This window comes from Lytechinus pictus, chromosome 1 (assembly GCF_037042905.1).
Source record: "Lytechinus pictus isolate F3 Inbred chromosome 1, Lp3.0, whole genome shotgun sequence".
Taxonomy (NCBI): Eukaryota; Metazoa; Echinodermata; class Echinoidea; order Temnopleuroida; family Toxopneustidae; genus Lytechinus; species Lytechinus pictus.
In genome coordinates this window covers 17,849,688-17,868,524 of record NC_087245.1, presented here as the reverse complement: position 1 = coordinate 17,868,524, position 18,837 = coordinate 17,849,688, and the positions used below count along the sequence as shown (strand labels likewise).

The window sequence follows — 18,837 nt, the reverse complement described above, 5'->3', positions numbered from 1 at the left end:
TTTAAACATGGCTAATGAGAGTATTATATATTTATGATGTGTTAAAAGAATAAAGCTATAAAGGACAAACCCTTCTAAGAAACAAACAATTATCAATTTCGAGTGGCTGATAGGGGAAAAATATGGGTGAAAAAAACTTTTTTGGCCCCCCCCCCCCTGTTGGCGAAAGTTGGATCCGCCCCTGACTGGGGGTGCCCCCTGGTTGACAAGCATTTTTTTACAACAACCCCTTGAACAAACCACAGCAACCTCTATTTAAAAATCATTCCCAGGGCCCTGGATTGTGCCCACATGTGCTCATAGGGGCATGTGTAGTTGTGTACTGTCTTTGTTCAGGTTTCCTTATGAGTATATGGATGCCTCGATCACTTTGTGCCAATTATTATTATAATAGTTTGGCTCTTAATTGATTGTGGTTAACTGTGTTTATTGGTGCACGTTGTTTCCTTCCCCCTTTGTTATTATTTTTCTAATGCAAATCTGTTATATTGTCATAACTTGTTATTTTACTGCCATGCCCCTTCTGGGACCGTCAAAGAAAACAAATCATTGTCATTGTCATTCATCGTCAGCGCGCACGCACCCGACATGCCCGATTGCCATTTTGCATTTTCATTTAAGATTGAAGGACACCATAATAGTACTTTTTTCTTTCCGAAAGGAACTCTAAAGAAAATGGGATTGTTCATTGCTATTTCCGCTATTGGAGGAATTTTTGCATTGTATACATCATGGCTATATGTCTTGTCCATCAACCTGCCATCCCATTCAATTGATTCCAGGTAAATATAGGCCTACTACTCGAGAATTGAGAATTTACGTAACGCACTAAAAGTAAAACGGTAAAGTGCAGGTCCAGTGACTAGTCCCACAAACTCATTATTTTGTACCGGTACCGTACCGGTATAGACCTTATCGTAAATTCACACAAATGCAAAGTCAAAGGATCATGGGATCGAAAAGGGAGCAATAGCGCCGCTATTGTCCGGATGCGACCATGCGAACGCAAGCAGCCGACAATAAAGTGTACGATTTCCATAGTGTATCAAAATACGATCGATGCCTGCAGCCAACTTTTTGCTTTCTTCAACTTATTGAGTTCAAATAACAAGTTCAAGTTCAAGTAAACGGCTCGTCATATCACTCATAAATCATATTTCATTTGTTTCAGAAACTAACATCACTTTTCTTCTTAATTATGGGTGGCGGAGATAGATGTGCTGTCTAAAGCTGCAAGAATTAGGCCTACCACAGATTTTATGAAGACAAGTGCAATTTTGTTTCATTTTCGCGCACTGTGCGTATTCTGAGCTGTGACTGCAAAGTGCGCTTGTATTCACGGACCTACTGTATGGCACGGACTGCAGGCACTCTCGGCGCGGCCCAGGGACAGTGTACGTCCATGAAGCAGTGGGCATGGTCCCGGCATTCCAAGGAATTAATAAAATGTTGATTAATAAAACAAACTCTGCATTAGATTTGATTACTTTATTCTAGTTATACATTTTAGTAAGATATGTATCAATCGATTGTCAAGAATATATGTTTCATAAATAATTACCTCAATCATGATTTTATTCAGATATTAACCAAGCTGAGTTTTCATTTTCTCTCCACAGATACATAGTATTATTGCATGTATAATTCAGGATCATGGCCGGACATTCTGAAGTTTTTTTAGTGGCCTGGTCCCAAGATTTTATAATACTGCAAAGACAAAATAATGAATTAAATAGAACAAAAAATGTGAGAATAGATGAAAGTATACCGGTAATGAGAGAAAAATAAGTAAAAAAAAGAAGAAATAAATGAAATGATGAAGGTGATCTGTGAGAGAAGTAATCTGCGATGAAATTAATTGAAGATGCAAATTTTTAAATAATATTTGTTTTCTTAAAACAAAGGAATATGAATTAAATATCCATCAGCTGCTTAATTTTCAGACAAAATAAAATTACAGAGAGGTTAGAGGGAGGCCGTGAAGAATACTAGGGCCTACATGTACATGTATACGGCATCAATAAAAAAGTTTTCAGGATTTATCTAATCTCATTTTATTCTGCATGTCATACATGTAGGCCTATGTATTTCTTAATATGTATATATATATATATATATATATATATATATATATATATATATATATACACACACTAGCTTATTTTTAATATACTTCATATTTGGTCTCTCCGCCGCTCGATCCTGGAGTCTCACCCCCCTTCTAACCTTATAGATCTTGTAAAGATAAAGCCCATTTGCAAAGGACTATTTCCCCCAAAATAACAAAAACTAGCTAAATTTACTAATTAATGGAGATAAAATATATATTATTACATTATGATTCTCATCCATATTCTTTAATGGAAAAATAGCCTCAGGCTCTCTTCGGATCACAGACGTGCTCTTTTCTAAAGTCGATCACCATGCTCACTTTTCCCACAAAATCTTCCCAAACTTAGCCCCAGAAAACTTGGAAAATACGGTGAGCATTGAGTTCATACTTTCACTGTGCAATCATGATACAAAGATTGTTTTATAAATCCACATTCAAGTATCCAAAATAATTTCAATACAAAGAAATCAGACTTTTAAAAAAGCCTGGATTTTGAGTGACACTACACAAAACATATGGCGTTGTATGGCTTCCCGAAAGCCGATTCGGCGTTTGCTCCCTTTTCATTCCCGTGATCCTTTGCGGTGACATACTCCCTCACGCGCAAACGCTATTTGCGATAAGGTGTATTAATGCATCTTCATTTCTTCTTGACTTGTCTCTCCATTCTAGTTTTAATTCTTCCACTCACACTTAGAGTAGACTAGAGTGTAGACTCTAGATCTATTGCGAGATTGATCTCTCGAATAACAGATGGCGAACGCAAATTGCTCATGACCCGGCCGTGCGCAATTCGCGTTTGCCATGATTCGGCAGTCCAGTCACTCCACACTCACACGTATTGCGAGGTTATTATTAGTATACTAACCTTGCACCATGAACCGCGTTTGGCAGTGGATTTCTAACTAGTGGGTGGCGCGTGCTGCAATCCCACTTCTGGTGTCCACAACACACGACTTCTATGGCTTGATTTTTCTCTGGGCGGGGGCATGTAATGAACTCTTGAGTGGTCACTCGAGTGACGTGTGGGTAACTGCAAATCGGCTTTCAATCACTGATTTTGAGACGTTTACAAGAAAGGGCAAGGTCAAGGAGTGAGTCTGTATTCGATTGAATGTTTAGTCACTGTAGTACGCTTAATGTCTTTTTTTTAACATGACGTGTTGCCTTTTTTACCAAAAAGTGTCACAGTTTGTCACTGGTTTTTTAATCAATAAGAGCGAGTATTCATCGCCCGATGGTTCGGCCTTCGGGTAGGTATAGCGGAGGGTAGCTGTAGTGAAGTGTAGCGGAGCCTACACAAACCAACTCCTATGGTATTAGAAGTCTACACATGAGATGCATAGCGGATACAGTAGGTATAAAGCGGGGTTGGTTATATGATAAAATTGACAATAGCCAAGCACCACTTAAAGTTCTTTAAGTTTAGGTGTGTAGAGAAATCCGAGTAGAAATCCTCCAATATTCAGAATGTTCCAATTATTGCACAATACTAATATTTGACACAATATAATAAATCTATACATAAAATCACCCCAAATATTAATCACAAAATTACTTGGCTTTTTCTCTTTGTGGGAATGCCAGAGGAAAGGGTAGCAGATCTATAGAAAACTTGAATTTCCTCCAGGTGAGGTGAAGGACAACATTTATGAAAAAGGCTTGAAATCCGGTTATGATGGAATGTTGAAGAAAAGAATGATGCTTGCTCCGGCTGATGTGATGGAACAAAATACATTTTATGACTTACCCAAAGCACATGTTGTCTTGATGAGATAAGTTGGAAGAGTGTGATGAAAATACCATTTCTCAAATGATGAAGGATAAACAAAGAAAGGTGTTGATTGAAAAGAAGAAAGGTCAGGAGGCTTGTGCTTGTGATGGCTTGTTGTTGACCATGATCATTAGAAGATTATCCGAGATACAAAATATGTTATTAGCTGCTATTTAGCAGAGTGATTGTTCCAACCTCTGGTAGGATATAGTGGGCTTAAAAATCCCTACCAGAGAGTCACAAAAGAAAGTAATTTCCTGAGATTCTATTGAAATGAGAATCTCTCATTACTATTGAAAAGGAGTAATTATAAGAGTGAAAAATGAAGAAAGGATGAAATGAGGGAAAAGACAACAGTTCTGATCATGACATTTAAATAGATTAGATCTAGGTTTGTAAATTTGTAAGCAAATCTAGAATGTCATGATCATTTGAAAATAATATCGTCAAGAGCTTTCTAAATTAGATCTAGAATCATGTAAAGAGTTGAACTCCTTTGTAATTCATAAATGTTTACCAATAATTGGAGAAAATAAGGGATTTGAATTTGGATTTGCAACATGATGTATGACCAAAGATTAGATATTTTTATGATGAAAATGTTTTTCAAAATCACTCAAAACTCTTAGTTTTAGTTTTGTGTTTAGTTTTAGACTGGAGTCTTGACACAGTTTGTGTGACTTAATAGGAAACAAGTTGGAGCCACCATTATTTGAAACAGCTCTGTTGGTTGCCTGCATCTAAATTCACCTAGCATGAGTAGATTGTATTGTGTCTTGCACTCCTTATTCCTTATTCATAGGAATGAGGATGAGCGATATCACTAACCTGACAGTCAGCCGCCAAATTTTAAGCGATTTCATGCATATAGGACGTACTGCACATCTATAGCTCAGTTGCGGCAGTTGGTGCAGTATAGACAAGACAAGAACAGACATAAACTATGAATATCATATTTCATATGAGATGTAGATCTCAAATCAGGTCTAGAATTCTGTAGTGAAATGGGAGGGAAAAGTTTTCAGTATAGGTGAGTGAAATTTTTTTTTTTTAAAACTTAAGGATGTGTTGAAGATGCAATTTCAAATGGCCCTTTAATGGAAACATGATAACTTGCATGGAAATTGCACACTCAGGTGATAATGGTGTCTGATTGGATTAATTGAATCCTTATTGTTTCTCCTTTCACAGGGAGCTGAATTTTCCAAGTAATCTTGAGCAGCTGAAAAGTGTGGTAGATATCCTTCAGGAGTATAAGACTGATAACATAGGATACATCCTTCTGCTGTTTAGTAGTGCATACATTTACAAGCAAACTTTTGCCATTCCCGGATCAGTCTTCATGGTAAGTTGGTGTTACTGATGATGATATAACTCACTTTCCTTGAATTGTGTCAATTCTACCAGTGATTACAGGACTACAAGATAAGTAGATGCACTGTGCTGGTTAAGGAGATGGTGGTGACGGTGACAAAGAGGATAGTAATGTTACTGATGATGTAATGATGATGATGAGGAGGAGGAGGAAGGAGATTACTATGAAGATGCCCATGATGATACTGAAGAATGATGGTGGTGGTGATGATGATGATGATGGTGGTGGTGGTGGTGGTGATGATGACGATGATGATGATGGTGATTGTGGTGGTGGTGGTGGTGGTGGTGATGGTGATGACATGATGATGATGATTATGAGATTGAAGGTAATGATGATGACTGGTGTCTTTCCACAACTTTCTTTTGATGTTATTTCTGTTAAAGATAAAATCTAAATCTCAATCAAATGTGCAGTCTTATAGTGAAGTAATAAAAGTATATCTGCTTTGAAGATATAAAGCAATGTTCGATTAGTGATGCCATTAAATAGTCCAATTATCTAACACAAAATATAGAAGGAGCAACATTATTTGCTGTTTTCATATTATTTTATATTTTCAATGTATTTGTTGATCGTTATTTTTCTTCATCAGAATCTTCTAGGAGGAGCTTTGTTTGGACCATGGTTAGCATTCCCTATGTGTTGTGTTTTATCAGCGTTTGGTGCAACCCTGTGTTATTTGCTCTCACATTTCTTTGGTAGAGCTCTAATCTTGAAGTATGCTGCCGAAAGGGTCAAACCTCTCCAGAAAATGGTAAGTATTACCATAAGCAGTAGAGCTAGTCAAATGAGGAAAGTAGTAGTAGTAGTAGTAGTAGGAGAAGTAGTAGTAGTAGTAGTAGATTGTATTCTTAGAAATAATGCAGCAGTTCAGTTGTAAAAGTAGTAGTAGTAGTAGTAGTAATAGTAGTAGTAGTAGTAGTAGTAGAAGTAGTAGTAGTACTTAGTAGTATGAGTAGTAGTATATAGCAGTAGTAGGAGGAGTAGTAATGTAGTAGTAGTAGTAGTGGTGATGGTGGTGGCGGCGACGGTGGTGGTAGTGGTGGCGGTGGAGGCTGTAGTAGTAGTGGTGGTGGTGGTGGTGGTGGTGGTGGTGGTGGTGGTGGTGGTGGTGGTGGTGGTGGTGGTGGTGGTGGTGGTGGTGGTGGTGGTGGTGGTGGTGGTGGTGGTGGTGGTGGTGGTGGTGGTAGTAGTAGTAGTAGTAGTAGTAGTAGTAGTAGTAGTAGTAGTAGTAGTAGTAGTAGTAGTAGTAGTAGTAGTAGTAGTAGTAGTAGTAGTAGTAGTAGTAGTAGTAGTAGTAGTAGTAGTAGTAGTAGTAGTAGTAGTAGTAGTAGTAGTAGTAGTAGTAGTAGTAGTAGATTGTTTTCTAAGAAATAATGCAGCAGTTCAGTTGTAGAAGTACTACTAGTATTACTACTAGTAGTAATGGTAGTAGTAATAGTAGTAGTAATAGTAGTAGTAGTAGTAGTAGTAGTAGTAGTAGTAGTAAATTGTATTCTAAGAAGTAATGTAGTGTCAGCCATGTAGTACTGTAGTAGCGGCAGTAGGAGTATACAAAGTCCAAAAATTTTGTTTCCTTTGAATTGAATTCCCCATTGAATGATATACATGAGGTACAGGAACCTGTCTATAAATGCCACTTTACGGGGGGATGTTTAATTGTTATGTACCATACTCTAGTTTTGCAGAGTGAGACTACGGGTGCTGCTTTTCAGATAGCGGCATCAGATAGCGGCATCAACATCAAATCTTAACTTAAGGTTAAGTTTTTGAAATGTCATCATAACTTAGAAAGTATATGGACCTTGTTCATGAAACTTAGTCATAAGGATAATCAAATATTACTGAACATCCCGCCCGAGTTTCAAGTCACATGACCAAGGTCAAAGGTCATTTAGGGTCAATGAACATTGGCCAAGTTGGGGTATTTGTTGAATTACCATGATAACTTTGAAAGTTTATGGATCTGATTCATAAAACTTGGACATAAGAGTAATCAATATCACTGAACATCCTGTGCAAGTTTCAAGTCACACGGCCAAAGTCAAATGTCATTTAAGGTCAATGAACTTTGGCCATTTTGGGGGTATTTGTTGAATTACCATCATAACTCTGAAATTGTATTGGTCTAGTTCATAAAACTTGGACATAATAGTAATCAAGTATCACTGAACATCCTGTGCGAGTTTCAGGTAACATGATCAAGGTCAAAGATCATTAATGTCAATGAACCTGGCAGTGCACGCCGACCAGATCGTTCCCGGCCCCGAGCGAGGGACCGCTCAGCTAGTCAACCCCGCGAGCCCGCCAATTTTGTCTTATTTGCATATTGCCGACTCGCGGTGTATTTGCATATACCTCCGGCTTATTTGCATATACGCCCGACCAATCACATAACGGATCAGTGCCCACCAATTGTTCCCGCGTTCGTGCGTACGGTCCTGGGGGTTGGTATAAATAGGCTACGTTGTCAGATAATTTTCGTCACTTGATAAAGAGTTCCAGCGGCTCTCGAAAGCTCGTGAACTTGTAAGCTAGTGAACACTTTTTGCGAGAGTGATCACGAATTTCCTAGAAAGCTAGTGAACACTTTTTGCGAGAGTGATCATGAATTTCCTTGTTGACCATAGTAGATTGCGAGACAAATGAATACCCTCTAGCGATTAACTTTGGCCATGTTGGAGGTAATTATTAAATTGCTGTCATAACTTTCAAAGTTTATGGATATTATAGTTTATGAATTGCGGACATAGGGGTAATCAAGTATCACTGTCTTTACTTACAAGTCTTAGGTCACATGATCAAGGTCAAATGTCATTTAGGGTCAATGAACGTAGTATTGTATCATTATATGAATAAGTCAGCACTTCTGCTATATTGAATCGCGTAATGCAGGTGAGACTGCCAGAGGCACTCCACTTGTCTTTGTACAGCTTCTCAGATACAGGTGTCTAAACAGTCTTCATGCATTTTTCATTATAAAACTGAAGAATCTTTTTAATTTTGTTGTCAATAAAAGGTTCAGACATGTACCTGAAATCCACATGAAAATGTATGATGTGTTATATTTAACAACAATTCATGAAATATAAACAACAAACCCAGACTGTGAAGATTTCCTATAGGATTATTACGAACACTTAACTTTTATGATAGCATGAATTAGTTCCATTACATTTTAGCCAAACTAACTGTTTGGTGTGCATTTTCAGAATTTGATTTTTAGTAATGATCTGACATTTCTTATTTCACCTTATTTTCCAGGTTCAAGATAATCTAGAGAGCCTATTCTTCTTTCTCCTCTTCCTGCGGTTATTTCCGATGTCACCAAACTGGTTTTTAAACATGGCCTCACCAATCCTAGATGTGCCTCTCATTCAGTTTTTCTTTTCAGTTTTTATAGGTAAGACTAACATGGTTGCATTATATAAAGGTGAATTAAAGCCAATATGCAACAGCCACATTTGTATTACATCAGCTTGAGTCATCGGCCCTGTGACATAAAGCTAAGCAATTGATCGTGAGGCTGATTTATACAATAAGCCAGTTCGTAGTTCCATTCTGCGCATGATCAGAAGGAGGTCATCTGTACTAAAGTGACATGGCGGTTCAATATTTAATGAGAAAAGCGCCAACTTTGGTATCTTGATTATTCATATATTCTTTTGCATTGGGTTTTTCATTGGATCCACAAAAAAACAAAAATGCGTCCATTAGGGACTGGTATTTCACAGTAGGCCAAGTACATTGATACAACAACATGCTAATGCATTCATAGTACAAATGCAACAAATACCTTCTTAGAGTGTTCATTGTGTGCTATTTTAATTACCTGGTCTATGCAATTTCTGCATCCTGCTATGTAAGGCATGCTTACATTATGTTTTGGTTTGAAATCTGCCTATCATAATGAAAGAAATGAAAGGTCACTTGACAAAAAATGCCCATGAGATAACTCTGAACTGGTGTATTGATCATGCACAATAATCAATGTAATCAATCATAAAAATCAGCTCCATGATCAGTTGCAAAGCTTTATGTTATGAGGCCCCAGAACAGCTGAAATACTTCCTGGATCCTTACCCATAATGCAACATTTCTCGAGGGCCCCACTGTATAACAGACATTCTTGGCTCCAAAAAGTCCTTTCTTTTGAGCTCCAGCTTTCAATTGCTTGCTCAATCTAAAACATCAAAAGGACTTATCTCATCATATGGACTTGAAGAGTTATGTCTTGAAAATGATTAAAAAAAATCCGGATTTTATGGAAATGTCATACATGTTTTCTTGAAGCAAAAACTTCAAGTGTCAGGAAATTTGTAAATTCCTATAGGAATATCAAGGAGACACATTTAATATAGATATTTGCGAGGTTAGCAAATTCACACTGAGGCCTGCCTGTCATGCATTCATTGCATTGCATTTGATCATCTTGAAATAAAATGTAAACCAGCGTTTTTACGATATAACTCATGATCAGTAAGCAGTAGGTCAGGGAACACATACAAATGTGCAAGAGTACAGTTTATAGACTCTTGATGTTGATGAAATCTTTCCTAAGTTGCTACGGAATTCACTAAAGTAAGAGAATATAATTTGCATTTTCAATTCATGTACATGTATGATTCCTTAAACTTTTGAACAAAAATCCTTGTTTATATCAGGTCTGATGCCTTATAACTTCATATGTGTGCAGACAGGTTCTCTGCTGTCTGAAATCACATCTGTTCGAGATGTCTTAACCACTACAACAATGCTCAAATTGGCAGCAATGGCTGTTGTCGCTCTAGTGCCTGGTATACTGTTCAGGAAACAGAAGAAGAGGATGGAAAAAAGACCTAAGTCAGAGAAGGGAGTTCTTTAAGACTTACAAATGGTGTTTTGTCATATAATATTAAGAAGTATGCAATTTTCTTATCTTTTTTAATGTGTTGCACTGTAGTGTTTGCACAATCGAAAGTGGTAAACAACAAACTTATTGTTTCTGCATTCCATATTATTACTCATCCCAAGAATGTGTATATGTATTACATATACCAACCTGTTAATGACAATGAATCATATTTAGCATTCTGTGATCACTTTTTATTAATCAAATCAGCAATATTTATGTTTTTCTTTATTTTGGAATTCTATATATTCTAAATAATAAAGAGATTAATATTAATTGTATATAACAAGTTAATGTTTTTGCTCAAATTTTGCATGTGAAAACAACAATTTCTTAGTTGAAATCCTGTTGCCAAATTATTGATTTAAGTGCTTATTTTCATTCAAAGTTACACTGTTATTAAATGAAATATATTGATGAATTGCAATGGGCCTCTAGTGATTAGTGGGGAGTAAACATAATTGAACAAACCACAAAATGTGGTTAATATTGAATGGGATGAAAAGAAATGTGGGAGGGGGGGGGGGAGTTCTAGTTATATCGTTATTAAAGTGCAATGTTATATCCTCAAAATTATATATTTGGTTTGCAATATTAAGCTCCAAATTGCAGAGATTTTAGACTCAGATTTTTAATGTTCAGTATATACCCTCCTATACAACATAATGTTGTTGATAAAGGGCTCTATATTCAATCAACATATTTTAAGGTGTTTTTTATTTATTTCAAGAATTTTGTGTCAGCTTTTGAAAATTATGGTACACTATAACCCTAAACCCTGTCACTAAACAAACTTCATTTTCAAGCATTTAAGTGTGAATGAAGAGATAATCCTACACTGCTCTTAAATTAAGAATTATATTGCCATCTGCCATTTCAATTTATTATAGAAATCAATCATAATCTGATGATTTTGTTAGAAAGTGTATTTATTTTTGATATATTTGAATTAAACTATTTGTAACATATATGTTTATTATAAAAAGAGCTTTGTACTTTTAAGTTTGTTTTTAAGTATAATATGTAATGGATTTTGGATAGCACTCCAAGGTAATTCATTCCATTGACTATATCTATGCAATATATTTATTCCACACTGATGGTTGTTAGAATTTGATGAATTTATCATGTTTTAGATTAAGATTATGACAAAATAAGAGGAGGAGGCAAGAATATAGGAAAAGTAGAAAGGTTGGGAGCAATCACAGTCAGTCTTTCCTGATTGAACAGAGAAATGTATACTTTTACATATATTCACAGCCACTCAATCAGGAAGATACATTTATGATGAGGAGTCCTATACAATCAGAACATGTCAGGTGTTTTGCCAGTGGCTAGATTGAAAGCAAAGTACACCTACCTTACGAAACAAAGTAATGTACGTATGTAAAGAAAATGAATAGTATCAAAGTGCAAGGAGGGACTTATACCTTTATATTAAAAAAAATGTTTTTTTTTCTACCTCATGAACTGAAAATATGTAGTCTTTCTTTAGGAATGTCTCAAAACCTGGGATATATATTTTATAACTTGTTATCATTATAATATTTTGTCAAGAGATGCTCCTTTTTGATATCATGTATTCAATCATGACATTGGCAAGTGTTACAAGACATCATGTTCACACTACCCTTCCAACACATATAACAGAATAAGAGGAAAACTGCAACCCAAATTGAAATAACCCACTTTTCTATCATTTGCAAATAGTTAGTGTATTTGAGTCTTTCCATAGTGTTTGTCTCTATCAGAAACAAGGTATACATAGTATTGACCAAATTGAATATGTGAAAAATACATGTAAGTGCAGTCATGCTAATAAAATCAACATCAATATTTGTTCTTATTTAAGATGCTCTTGTATGTATATATGCACCCAGTCATGATTTTAGAATTCTCTTATTTTATTTTGTGTTTCAAGTAAGATATAAACGTGGCCAACGATATGGCTAGTTTTATTTTCGAATGTTTAACAAGTACATGTATGTGGAATGGCTAGTTATAAACTTTGAGCAGTACTACTTATTACTCAAATCTGCCTTTGTAACTAATTGTCTACTACCATTCAGATATGAACAGGTATGAATGATGTAAATAACAAATATGAAAATTCCTGTCTAGTGATAAGCATCCACTTCTTCTCTTGTGGATGACTTTTCCCCCTTGCTATTCATGCGCTTTATATTCTTGTGTGATTGTAAAGCTATTCACAACCTAGAATTAATTTTAAGAGCAGGCTTTCTTCCACTCTTCAAAATTTTCTTGAGCCAAGTGATGAGTCACACACATTTTCTCAGTGCTGCCTAGGTTGGGAGATGCTGTAATCATTTTAATCATTACAACATAGATTTTCTGGCCCTTATTCTGAACTCTGGTATAAATTAAAACCTGGTTTGAAGTTTTAGTTTAACTATGGAGAGCCAAATGCGGCACAAATCTCTATTACATGTTCGATTTATTAACTCTTATGACCCTCAAATCATTTATAACTGTCTCAGAATGATAACTGAAATATTTTCTTCATTATGAAAGCAAAATTAAACAAAATAGTAAATTTCAGAAATATACAAATTAAGCAGAACTTTTGAGTTTTTGGCTCCCCATAATTTAAGCACCAAGTTAGACCACAGTCGAAGTTAAACCTAACTTCAGAATACAGCTCTGTGTGTTTTATGTTATTGTTTAACATATATGCAGAGGACTTTAAGTTATTCAAGTGGTAAATTGGCTCAATGTAATATCATGTAATTTTGCAGTACATGTAATTAAGTATTATCAAAATTTACAGGTCTGTATCGAGTTCTATTTTAAGGCCTCTTGGATTTCTATGCAGCTTCTGCATGGAATATACATTCTCTGTATTATTTGTGTGCAGAGGCTAAGGAGAACCCAGGGTTGCTGCACAATCTCTTTTATACAATCTTAGCACAGCCTCTGTATGACCAGGCCCCGTCTTACAAAGAGTTACGATTGATCCAATCAATCGTAATTCTATGGAAATCCATCAGTGTCATAATTTTTTCTACAGAAAATTTGTACGATGTCCTTTGTAAACAAAGAGAAGCAGTGAATTTTCAATAAAACAAAGAATGCATGAATATACATCATAGTTAAAAATATTTTGAACAAACATGTATAATAGATGTTGACGTTGCTGGCCGTCCATAGTTGTGGTTGATCAGATCAATCGTAACTCTATGGAAAACCATCAGTGTCATTTACAGGAAATTTGCAAAATGTCCTTTGTAAAAAAAGGAGAACACACCAAATTGTCAAGAAACCAATGAATTTATGGATATACATTCATATCTAGAATTTTTTTTGAACAAACGTGCATTTAATATGTTGACTTTGCTGGCTTTCCATAGTTGCGATTGATCGGATCAATCGCAACTCTTTGTAAGACGGGCCCTTGTTTTCCTTGGGTCCATGCAAGATCTCATATGATGCAGATAACTTGAACATAAATGTAGACCAAAGGCAAAGCCATTGGCAATGCCCCAGATATTGTACATATGAGCTTTGTGTTACAAATCTCAGAAGTCCAGTGAATTACTACCATAACAAACCTGCATGTACAGATTTATGTTGAGCCTTAATAACCGAGTTGAGTACGATTATATTTTGCAATACTATCCAAATGTTTGTGATGGTGATAAAGAGTTGAATCTGAACAAGTTTACCTTCCAGAGAGTCAAATTTTTGCCTGACTCGAAGCAAATTTTCATAATGGATGAGTTACGTCTTTTAAGTCGATATATGCTCAAGTGATCCACCTGATCACATTGTAGGGAATGTTTATTTCACCAGTTGTATGAAACAAGGATCACAAACATATCAAGTTTTGGATTGTAATTTTATCATAACATAACCCATTAATAAAATATATATCAGTATGTAATTATTTAGTGACTGGAGTGTTTCTTCATTAATACATGAAGGTGTGCACTATGAACTTCTGTATTTAATTTAACCCTAAGAAGACTGGGGGGGGGGCTGATTCAGCCCCCCCTCAACATTTTTCGCAATAAATCCGTCGTTTGAAATTTTTTGACCGCGTCGCTCACTGACTTCTTACTTTCAAGTCTCGTGCAACTTTTGAGACCAAAATTGTGACCCCCGATACGCGGTTCCGAAATTACGCAATATTTCGTAAGTGCATGCAGACCCAAAATTACTCAAAAACGTGAATTTGTGTACAAATCTAATGCAATTCATAAATGTATCATTATTTTTCCTTTTACTACTTTAAATCAATTAATTTTATCTTTTTTATGGTTAAACTAAAGTACCCGACAATTTCCATTGAAAAAAACAATTTAAAAAAAAAGTCGAAAAACAAAGAAATACATAAGAAATTTAGAAAACAATAAAATACATAAGAAAATAAATGTGATCAGATGCCTATCTAGAGTTTGTGAAACAAAAATAAGCATTTTAGGGGCATTATTTTATTAATTAGAGCAAACTTATGATTTTACGTATAAATTAGCATAATTAATGAGCAATGAGATTTTTTGCAGAATTTGATATAAAAGTTTTGTAGATAATGCCATGGGTAACGCGCGTGCCAATTTTCGTCGCGACCGCACGATCGACGGCCGAGATCATAAGGGGGGGCTGAATCAGCCCCCCCAGTCTTCTTAGGCGTTGAAAAAGCCCAGTCTATTTAGGGTTAAAGGCTAATGTTACACTAGAGCTAGAACAAACATGTGAAAAACAATACACACCTAGGAGACAATTGAGCAATTTTCACCACATATAGTTTATTATATAGTTCCAACAAGCATTTTACTAGACAAAAAAGAAGTCAAATAAACATTCAATCAGGCAGCAGGTTTATAACATTTTACCCGTATCGTCTTAGTTCACTGCCTCCACCCAATATGACATCTACATCACCATAGGGGGACCAGTGACATAGCTGACCACAAAAGACAAAACATTGTATACATGACATTCACATTGTTGACAACCACAAAATACAGGCTATATACATAATCTTATATCCAACGGTTCTTACAAAGACTTTGGCCGACATAGATACCCTTTTCTTCACATTGTAACATCAATGACCAATAATTTTATTTTATATATTATATACAAAATGAGGTATATCTTTCTTTTAAACAATATATTACACACCAGTATTGGGTATAGAAAGCAACAAAAAGAATATCCAGGATATCAAGAGTAAAATATTTTTGTATTAATCATCTGGGGCCCGTTTCATAAAGGAATTACAACTTTGCCATAATGGCAACTACCATGGTAACAGGGCTCAGCAGCCAATCAGAATCAAGGTTACCATGGTAGTTGCCATAATGGCAAAGTTACAAAAGTTGCAAGTTCCCTTATGAAACGGGCCCCAGGACTCTCAATGACCAAGATCTTCTGCCACCAACTTGTACAAGGTGAAGAAGCATCAAGGAACGAACAAGAATCTTTCTCAACTATCAAAGAAGTCTAGATGTCTAAAATTGTTCATGATTCTGAATTCACTATGTACCTTCATTAATCAAAATTGGCATTGGCATTGTTTCATCTGGATAGATAAAAGATAAATAACAAAACCCTAAAATGCTAAACTATCCCGTTTTTCTCTCAAGAGGCAAAATCGGGGCCTTGTATAATGACCATAAGCATCAACATGGAGGTTACAATAAATCCTTTCCTCAAACAATTCTTAAAAAAAAAAAATCATGTTTTCATCATTAATGGTACTGTCGCACCAAATGAACTGACTCCAAACTGACAGATAACGTAATATATTTGGTTGGTCTGGGCCCCCTCTTACACAGAGTTACGATTGATCCAATCAATCATAACTCTATCAAAATCCATCAGTGTCATAATTTTTTCTACAGGAAATTTGCAAAATGTCCTTTGTAAACAATGGAGAACACACCAAATTGTCAAGAAATTAATGAATTTATGGATACACATTCATAACTAGAATTTTTTTTAAACAAACATGCATTTTATATGTTGACTTTGCTGGCTTTCCATAGTTGCCGGTTTCTCCCAAATAAAGATGTAATTTAAGGGGGGAAATGAATAAATCATATACAGCATGCACCGACCTGGACAGAAATAGATGCATAATAAGCTTCAAATAATATTTTGAAAACAAGTATGAAGAAGCAATGATGAACATATAACAGACAAAAAGCATGACAGTGTCTATACAGTCCTCGCTATCACATGTCTAGTAAACTCTTACACCAGACATACACTGTATACCGTATCTTTACATAGCACACATACTAAATTTCTTTCTTTGGTGTGCAAATGCACAAAGCATTGCATTCGGTCAGAATCATAACACACTCTTAATATTTTATCTTTGCAGCTGCATGTGTTTAAATACACAAAAAATTCATACTCAAATAACAAACATACATTTTCATAATAGTGAGCAAGATTAGATGAAAACACATTAGGATAATAGATATACATATCTTGTAATTAATTATGAAAATGCTATTGACAAATTTTGATACCATATTAAATCAAATGTTACAAAACTGTAGGCTTTCTTATGTGAAAAACTTGCAGAACAAGAAATCAAGGATTTCTTCCAATTATTGGTATGATAAATCTCAAAATAATTTACAGAACTATTATTTTGTTTACATTCTTAAGCATAATATGGGTTTGAATTGTTTTACAAGAAAAAAAACAACATTTCCTTTGATAGAGAACAAGAAAGAAAGAAAGAAAGAAGGAGAAAGGGGACAGTGTGGGCAGAGAAAGGGGAGGAAGTGGAATGGAAGGGAAAGGGAGACAAGGGGGTGGGATGGGAAGACGGAAGGAAAGGGATGGTTGGGGGAGAGAAACAGATGGATTTTATATCAGCAAAGCTCAATATAATTACTTTACAATAAAATCGCTTCACTATTAAACTATTTTAATTTCAAGACAAACATGTTTAGCACACACTTTTGAAAATCCACCATTTTCCCCATGAAACATTATTTTCAGCTGCTAAACGGTTCTTTGGGATCACACATCTTATACTTAAGACTCATAAAACACTAATGTTCATACAAGGCATTAACTACATGAAAACCCTGTGGAATCTTCAATCAACTACATGCCTTTAACATTTTGTATTTAAGCCGAATGGGGGGCATATTAAGAGTAAAATAGATTTTAAAAAAATATTTAACCTACATGTAGTAACCAGAATATATCCATGTCAGTCTTCAAATACTTTTAATATAACATTTTGTTTTAGTTTGCTAATATCTATTGCATAATATATATTCATGCTATATTTAGATGCTACTGTTGCTGCAACTCATTCAGTAGAAAATATATAGAGATCCCTTAAAAGCAATGTATACCCACAAATGCATGCCAAGACACTAGAGTATAAAAATGATTTGAGAATACTGAATACATGATGATGATGTTCACACACAAGCACTAAGGCTTTGGTATACCCTGTCATTCACAGTGAAATAATAGCTCAATGTACATAAAGACCAAGTCCCTCTAACCACAAATTTATTTGAAAATATAAGAGAAAAATCAAGCAAGCATAATACTAAAAGTGTCATCATAATTGAACATAAAATGAGGATATGGCATTTGATTTTTTGGCTTTATTTTACTCACACTAAGTTATAGGTACATCACTGACAGGATGAATATGAGGGAATCAATGATGTTGTGCACTCGCTGCTTATCTCATTATACAAGATAATGAGTTATTTCGTTTTTTCTCATTTAATGCAAGACATAGTTTGACTGCACAGTAAAACTATAACAATAAATCATTTTCAATGTAAGTTATGATACAATTAGAGAGATTCTTACTAAAAATAGAATAACTTTATATTCAATATTTAATAGAGTAATATCCAAATGATAGTGTGTTAGGTCATAGACTCATTTGCATATCATCCATTTTGTGTATATAACTTTAAATGTCAGAGCTTTGTTTGATATTTTTCTTTATATACTCAAATCAATTATTGGTAGGATGGTAGGACTTGACCTACAATAATATACACATTTGGTCAATTTACATTCTTCAATGGCAAAAAAACTTTTACAGTGATAATCTTTACAATATGATTGCTTTTTAACATGTATATACACACAAACTACCAATATTCAATATATTATACTGTATATGTTAACTTGGCCCAAAACAATTATGCAAACATCCTATCTGAACAATTACAATCTTAGACTGTAAAATGAACATGCACTAGTGAATGTATCCAACATAGAATTTGTAAAGGCCCAACTACCCCCGATATCTGCATAACACTCTAATGCAAGAGCTAATTAAAGTGCATGTAAAGGTACCAAACCCCTGGCAGATTATGAATCATTAAACAGGCCTCTCTACCAAGTATTAATAGGCTTAGTCATTAATTAAACCACATAATTATAACAAGGAAAATTGATGTCCCTTAAAAACCACATTATCAAGAAATGCATGGAACTGTAGATGACTACTTTCTCTGCACATATCTGAATTAATTACCACTGAATGTAATAATTATGAATGTGATCACTATTTCCTTTTTACTGATCTATCCACTGTGATTGTACACAGACTTATAACTTGTAGTTTTTAAAAGATATAACAAAATACACGTACTATCAAAGCAAGAATGTAGGGTATAAAACTCCCCCAATGATGTAGAGAATAAACGAACCCC

The 18,837-nt window shown here is 35.1% G+C and overlaps 1 protein-coding gene across 1 annotated transcript; it reads left to right on the top strand.

Annotated features, from left to right (window-relative positions):
• The first annotated feature begins 499 nt into the window (after positions 1–499).
• LOC129258626 (transmembrane protein 41A-like) lies at positions 500–14,060 on the top strand. Its single transcript, XM_054896871.2, has 5 exons — positions 500–782; positions 5,079–5,232; positions 5,858–6,019; positions 8,530–8,668; positions 9,930–14,060. The coding sequence occupies exons 1-5, from the start codon at positions 589–591 to the stop codon at positions 10,127–10,129; spliced, it is 849 nt and encodes a 282-aa protein (XP_054752846.2). The 5' UTR covers positions 500–588; the 3' UTR covers positions 10,130–14,060.
• Positions 14,061–18,837: the final 4,777 nt, after the last annotated feature.